Source organism: Trypanosoma cruzi, genomic scaffold (assembly GCF_000209065.1).
Source record: "Trypanosoma cruzi strain CL Brener 1047053516807 genomic scaffold, whole genome shotgun sequence".
NCBI classification, from domain to species: Eukaryota; Euglenozoa; class Kinetoplastea; order Trypanosomatida; family Trypanosomatidae; genus Trypanosoma; species Trypanosoma cruzi.
This window is the reverse complement of record NW_001849558.1, coordinates 396,793-403,083: the sequence shown is the minus strand read 5'-3', so window position 1 is coordinate 403,083 and position 6,291 is coordinate 396,793. Positions and strand designations below refer to the sequence as shown.

The 6,291-nt window shown below is 49.7% G+C and overlaps 6 protein-coding genes across 6 annotated transcripts, besides 5 other annotated features; all 6 read left to right on the top strand.

The window, feature by feature from the left end:
• On the top strand, positions 1-486 carry Tc00.1047053510669.49 (Gim5A protein, putative; the record flags this gene model as incomplete). The annotated part of the gene is made up of 1 exon (XM_799509.1): positions 1-486. A coding segment is annotated over one exon (486 nt), but the record flags the coding sequence as incomplete, so codon positions are not given.
• Positions 1-6,291: a sequence feature (heterozygous, non-Esmeraldo-like haplotype).
• Positions 834-866: a microsatellite.
• Positions 1,164-1,535, top strand: Tc00.1047053510669.40 (uncharacterized protein; the record flags this gene model as incomplete). Its single annotated transcript, XM_799507.1, has 1 exon — positions 1,164-1,535. One exon carries the CDS (start codon positions 1,164-1,166, stop codon positions 1,533-1,535), a length of 372 nt encoding a protein of 123 aa, XP_804600.1.
• Positions 1,928-1,966: a microsatellite.
• Tc00.1047053510669.30 (hypothetical protein, conserved) lies at positions 2,330-3,322 on the top strand (the record flags this gene model as incomplete). Its single annotated transcript, XM_799506.1, has 1 exon — positions 2,330-3,322. One exon carries the CDS (start codon positions 2,330-2,332, stop codon positions 3,320-3,322), a length of 993 nt encoding a protein of 330 aa, XP_804599.1.
• On the top strand, positions 3,494-4,228 carry Tc00.1047053510669.20 (Gim5A protein, putative; the record flags this gene model as incomplete). Its single annotated transcript, XM_799505.1, has 1 exon — positions 3,494-4,228. The coding sequence occupies one exon, from the start codon at positions 3,494-3,496 to the stop codon at positions 4,226-4,228; it is 735 nt and encodes a 244-aa protein (XP_804598.1).
• Positions 4,298-4,402: a sequence feature (A-rich).
• Positions 4,723-4,760: a microsatellite.
• Positions 4,949-5,692, top strand: Tc00.1047053510669.9 (hypothetical protein, conserved; the record flags this gene model as incomplete). The annotated part of the gene is made up of 1 exon (XM_799508.1): positions 4,949-5,692. The coding sequence occupies one exon, from the start codon at positions 4,949-4,951 to the stop codon at positions 5,690-5,692; it is 744 nt and encodes a 247-aa protein (XP_804601.1).
• Tc00.1047053510669.5 (ribulose-phosphate 3-epimerase, putative) lies at positions 6,137-6,291 on the top strand (the record flags this gene model as incomplete). The annotated part of the gene is made up of 1 exon (XM_799510.1): positions 6,137-6,291. A coding segment is annotated over one exon (155 nt), but the record flags the coding sequence as incomplete, so codon positions are not given.

Below are 6,291 nucleotides of genomic sequence, written 5' to 3'. Positions count from 1 at the left end.
CTTCGTCTGCGCCTTGAGCAGGTCTCGCACGCGTTCCACATTGGCTTCTGCCTCAACGAGCACACGGCTGTGCTTGCGGGACGAGGAGTGCTTAACTCGGGGCTGACGCGCTTTGGTGGTGTTGCCGTGGTCTGCTGGTTGTACACGCTTCTTCTGGGTATTGCCCGCCAGGCATACCTGTTGGCAAAGCACAGTCCCAGGGGTTCCTGCAAGGCCCTTTTACCGGAGGATGCGGAGAAGAAGGTTGTCCCGTACACGCACGAGGAATGCAAGCGCGCTGTGGTGAACCTGGTGAAGATGAGCTGCTTTGCCGTGTTTGCAAAGACGTGTCTGCCTGAGGGCAGGCCGAAGCTGCTGCAGGACGTGTGTGGTCCCTTGGTGCCCCTGCACGAGTTGATCAGGGCGATTGCCCCTAACAAGCTGCACCTGAGTGACACTGTGCGTGGTCTGTTGGCCGCCACCGCCTCATTGTGCGACTTCTATTAGGATCAACTCCAAGGCCTGTCAAAATTTTGACGGTCCGAGTAGTATATTTTTTTTTGTTTTTATTTCTTTTTTTGGGGTTTGACATGAGGGTGTTGAATGCAACAAGGGAATTGAAAAATGAGCAAAGTGGAAAGTTGGGAAATGGGGGTGACTCTCGTGCCCGGTGTGGAGCTGTTGTGGTTCTTAGAGGGTGTCCACTGAGGTTTGTGATCAGTTGGATTTTCCGCGAACTGCCCCACCATGCTTCCTCCCGGGAATCATAACGCAAGGGTTTGGAGATGCGGTTCGTGTGCAAGAAAACCTTTTATTTTGACTATGTGGGGGGGAGGCTCATTGCCTTGATTTTGATTTTTATTATTGTCATTGTTATTATTATTATTGTGCAAAGCGAAGAGATGGCGTAACCATGTATAGGCCAGTGTAGATAACGACCCTTATGTTTGTGTCGACAGTTTTCCTTGTTACCAATGAAGAAGGTGGACATGCCACATGAGGAATAAGCTCCTTAAAAGTGTGCGCGTTTGAATTGTTTCTGTGATATGTTGCTCTATGGCAGCCGATGTTTATGTTAATTTGTGCAGGTGTCGTGGGCTGGTCTTCTAATGAGGGAATTGGCGGCAATCTGCTTCTTGCCTTGTTTCTCTCTTTAATGATTTGCACCAGCAGGCGTGGCGGAAATGCTCGACAAATTGAGTCTGCTCCTCAGGGGAAAAGGTATGCTGATGATGATTTCCACCGCCCTTGCCGTTGCAGTTGCCGGCGTTCTGTGCTATCTGTGGGACGATGACAAATCAAGGTGCGCAAACAAAGAGAATATGTATACTAGCCGCTGTTGCGGGAAAGAGCAGGACGGGAAGCGCGGTGACGATCAGGGAGGTCATGGTCTCTGCTGTGTGTGTCATAACGCCACTGCCAGTGAACTTTTTCTTCCTTGCGGTCACCTGGTTTTCTGTTCGCCGTGCTGTGAGGAATACGTGAGGAGAAGAAATGACTCTTGCCCGATTTGCAGGCAAAAATACACTAGCCTCTTCCATGTTTTTACCAACTGAGCCAGTGCGAGGTGTTTCCGGGTGCCTTTTTTCCACGTTTTTTGTCTGTGCATTACGGATGCAACTGAATGACGGTGCCATACGTGTCTCTACTTGTAAGAGGGGGAAGAAGAACGCATTCCACAAGAGAGAGGGATAAGGAAAAAATGTTTTGGTGGAGTAGTGGAGCTCCGCACCTGACAACGCAAAAGAAGCGAAGATGTCAAAATAAAATGGGAAGGAGGGAGGGAACGGTGAAACCAAACCAGGGGGGACCAAAGAAATGTGGGAGACGAGGAAAATACACGATGAATACAATCGATGTTTTATTTCTCTCTCTTATATGTGTGTATATAGTGCACATAAGTATACATACGTACATGCGCACTGGCTGTTTGGTTGCATCCCACCCCTTTTTTATATTTTTTTTCTTTTTTTTTTCTTCTTTTTTTGAATCTGTGGCCTGCATCCAGATACCCCTACTTCTTTTTGTGTGTGTGTGTGGGACGTTGAGAAAGTGAAACAGCAAATGCTTGACAGCCATTGCCCTGCGCGTCTCTGAAAGGGAAGGAGGTGGGGGATCGTGCCGGCGGGTCAGCGGCGTGTTGTGTGGCACGGACGGGAATGTTCTCCGTCCATCTCGGCTTTCTTTGCTGTCATTATTATTACCTTGTCCTTTTTTTTGCGCTTGTAAACGTGCGAATCCAGGAAGAATGGGAGCGAGACTGTGGTCAAGAGGTTGCAGAATAATTAGATAGCGGGTGCACATCTGAGGGGAGAAGGGACGAGCATTGGCGGTCGGGGCGTGTGTTCGAATGGGGCTGTTTACTGGAGGACGGGGAGGCGGCGGCGGTGATGCCGTCGGTCGGGGGGCGGTGTCGTCTCTGCCCAATGTTGCCGACGCTCAGACCGTGGTTTTGAAGCAGACCAGGGGCGAAGGCCGCGAGGAGGGTGCGTTGTCCCCCTCGTTGATAGACCGCTCAAAAAGTCAGCAGCTTGTCATAAGGAAGGGTGATGCTCGTGTGGGTTTTTTTGATACCGATGCCGTTGATTGCATACTGAGACGCTACGAGAAGGAAATGACGGTTGCCGACCAGTTAATGAAGAAAAAGCAAAGGAAACAGCAGGAGCAGGGCCTCTTTCACCTCTACGATTACGAGGAAGATCGGCGTTATAGCCAGTGGCTTAAGGATCAGGAGCACGTGCGTGCAACCCTCAAAATCCATTGGCTGGACATGATCATAGACAAGCCGTTGCTTTGCTTGACGTACTTTGCTCGCGTGGGGACAACCGCAGGGCTCTTTCACGGAGCGGGGCGCTCGGTGTACCTGTATCGTACGATGGACAAAGTGTATATTAAGCTTCATGGTGTCAGCTTTGCTGGTATCGCCCTACATGAAGTCAGTCTGTCAGTCATAAAGGGTGCTCTTGTGGCAGCTGCTGGCACGGTGGGTGTTTTTGTGGGCGAGGCTGCGACAAGCATTGCGCGATCCGCTGCCACCGGAGACGTATCCGTGCCGGAGCGCACATGGGCCAATGTCTGGGTCTGTGGAACGTCTAGTGGGTTTTTTGCTGGAGGGGCGTTTGCTGCCCTTCACGCCTCAATCCTTACACCTTGGGGAATGGCGGTCGCCGTGACCGGTTTTACGGCGCTCAGCTCCCTTGCTGGACTTGCACTGGCCCGCATCGCGTATCATCCCTTTGCCTCCGCGCGTCAGGGCCGCACATACGACCCCTACTGGCATCCATGGTACACGAGAAGGGTGAATGACGGCGGTGGTACCTACATGCGTGGAAAATACATCTGATGCGATACGTCACATTCCTTTTTGTTTTTATTCTTGTGTCACGGTGCGTTGATTTCCCAAGGTGATGCACTGTCTTCTTAACCTAACGCTGACGATGCCTTTTCCGTTCATTTGCCACACAAACAGAGCAAATACAAATAAAAAGAGAAAAAGCAAAGAACAACTCCAACAATGTCTGCCTGTGCACATACGTACCTCTCCGACACTTGGAACCGCGACAAGGTCATGGCGATTGTGCAGTTTCTTCCAATGGCGCTGGAGGGCCCTGTCCGCAACGCCGGTTGTGACTCACTGGCCGAGTCTCTGGGCAATCTGTCAAAGATGGCGGATTCGTACCGTGCGGTCACCCGTTTGTCACTGCTGCTCAATGCGCTGTCATCCAAGACTTTGAAGGACCTGGCGAAGCCAAAGGGAGACGCCCTCGTCTGGCGCCTTGAGCAGGTCTCGCACGCGTTCCACATTGGCTTCTGCCTCAACGAGCACACGGCTGTGCTTGCGGGACGAGGAGTGCTTAACTCGGGGCTGACGCGCTTTGGTGGTGTTGCCGTGGTCTGCTGGTTGTACACGCTTCTTCTGGGTATTGCCCGCCAGGCATACCTGTTGGCAAAGCACAGTCCCAGGGGTTCCTGCAAGGCCCTTTTACCGGAGGATGCGGAGAAGAAGGTTGTCCCGTACACGCACGAGGAGTGCAAGCGCGCTGTGGTGAACCTGGTGAAGATGAGCTGCTTTGCCGTGTTTGCAATGACGTGTCTGCCTGAGGGCAGGCCGAAGCTGCTGCAGGACGTGTGTGGTCCCTTGGTGCCCCTGCACGAGTTGATCAGGGCGATTGCCCCTAACAAGCTGCACCTGAGTGACACTGTGCGTGGTCTGTTGGCCGCCACCGCCTCATTGTGCGACTTCTATTAGGATTCTGTTTTTTTTTTTTTGTTTTGTATTAAGAGAGAGTGACAAGTAAGGATTTGTGGGAAACCGAAATTTTATGTTTGATTTTTATCTAATGTTTTTTTTTGTTGTTGTTGTTGAGATGGTGATGCTTTTTTTTACTGTTTTTTTTTTTTTTTGTGTGTGTGTGTGTGCTTTAGGTAATGTTGTTTTTAGTGGAGATTTTGAGAAGAAGCAATTTTTTTGGTTGGACGTCATTGCGGAGGAATTTTTTTTTTTTTCTTTGAAGACGTGTGGGTTTGGTGAGAGGTGGAGTTTTATGCATATGTATGCGTTCGTGCTTCTTTCAAAATGGATGAAGGCATTTAATACGGACTGTCGTTCTTTTTATTATTATCGGCAGGATGTTTTTGTTTATTTTTGTGGCTGTGCATACTTGTGTGAGCAGGGCATGTGTGTTTACTCCATCCTTTTTTCTTTTACATGTTTGTTTTTCATATAAGCTGTTATTAAGTAACTTTTATCTCTTTTTCTTTTTTTTTCTTTTTTTTTTTTTGGTTATTGTTCCCTTCTTAATTTTATTTCCTTCTTGTTTTTGTTTTTCTGCTATTCCTTTGCATGTGTGTGTTCTGTGCTGGCGCATCTGTTGCTGTTTTTTTTTTTTTTATTGGCCCATGCTTTTTGCGTTTTTTTTTTTTTTTACCCCGTGCTTCTCTGTGTATGTGTCGATGAGGAGCAAAAGCCATGAATCCTGCGTTACCCCACTCGTATCTTTCAATTGCATGGCGCCGCGACAGGGTTACAGCAGTTCTTCAGTTCTGTAGCATGGTGGTGAGCGGAGTGGCGGGGTCGGTGGGACAAAGGTCCATTGAACGTTCTGCGAAGTCGCTTGCGAGGTTGCTGTCGGAGTACGGTTCTGTGACCCGAGTGTGCAACTGGCTTGTGGTTCTCTTAGAGCTTTCACCGGCAGGTGTGCGCCGAACGATGCGAGCATCACCGGGTTTTTTTACCGGCATCGCACGAATCGTAACAACGATTTTCTTGGGACTGTTCTTGGCGAGTGAAGAGGTGGAGCTGTTAGCTGCTGGCGGCGTGTTGAGTAAAGTGTGGCGTCCGCATGCTGCCCGGATGGTTCCCATATTTTTTTTTTACTACAACTTGTTAAAGGCGGGAACAAGTGCTGCACTTCTCCAGGCGATGCAGCGCATTTCATTTGAGGCCACAGACACTCAGAGTGTCATTCGCAAGCGGCATTACAAGGAGCTGTTTCTTTCCTTTATGGAGGGCATTGCGTTTATGGTGTACGCCATGACACTCCTGCCAAGCAATGCACCGCGGCTTAGGGAGGCACTTAACGAAGGTCTCTGGATGGACCGTGTGTACTCTGTGTTTTCATCACTGTGCCCGCAGGCAGTTCAGGTGCGTCCGGCCACTCAAGGACTCCTTGGGCTTCTTGCAACAGCCCCCTTTCTACTTTTATCGTCTTGATGCTATTGACTCGTTTTAGCCTCTTGCTAAGAAGGGAGAGGATATGTATGTGTGTGTGTGCCGCATGTGCGGCCTGGTGGATTTAGGGCGGACCCGAGAAAGGACAGGAATTTAAAAGTAACGGCGGGCGACAGGAACAGGAAGAGACAACAGCTTCTTGTACCGCGGAATTCCAGAATTAAAAGTAATTGGAAGGTGTGGATGAGATTAAACAATTTTGCTGTGTTTTTTTTCTCGTTATTATTTTGTCACCCCTTCCCGTCCGAGCTGCGTGTTTCTGAGAGATGAATTCGCCAGAGCGGGGAATTCTTTTGAGGCAATTTTTTGAGGGTTGTGTCTTTTTGTTTGCGGCGGCTTGCCACCCTTTTGTTGTTATTGTTTTTGTCCGCTGAGGCACTGCGAAGACGCCCAAGAGAGCCAAGAGTAGGGAGGAAGCGAGGAGGAATGCGCAGCTTTGATCATCAGGACAAATCAACTTTTTTGTCCGGCCGGAGGAAGAAACCTCTCCGTCCCATCATTTCACCCTCAATTATGGTGGCAGACCCAACACAACTTCTGTTGGAAGCCCTGCACGTGTTGTCTCCCGAGGGCGGTGCTGT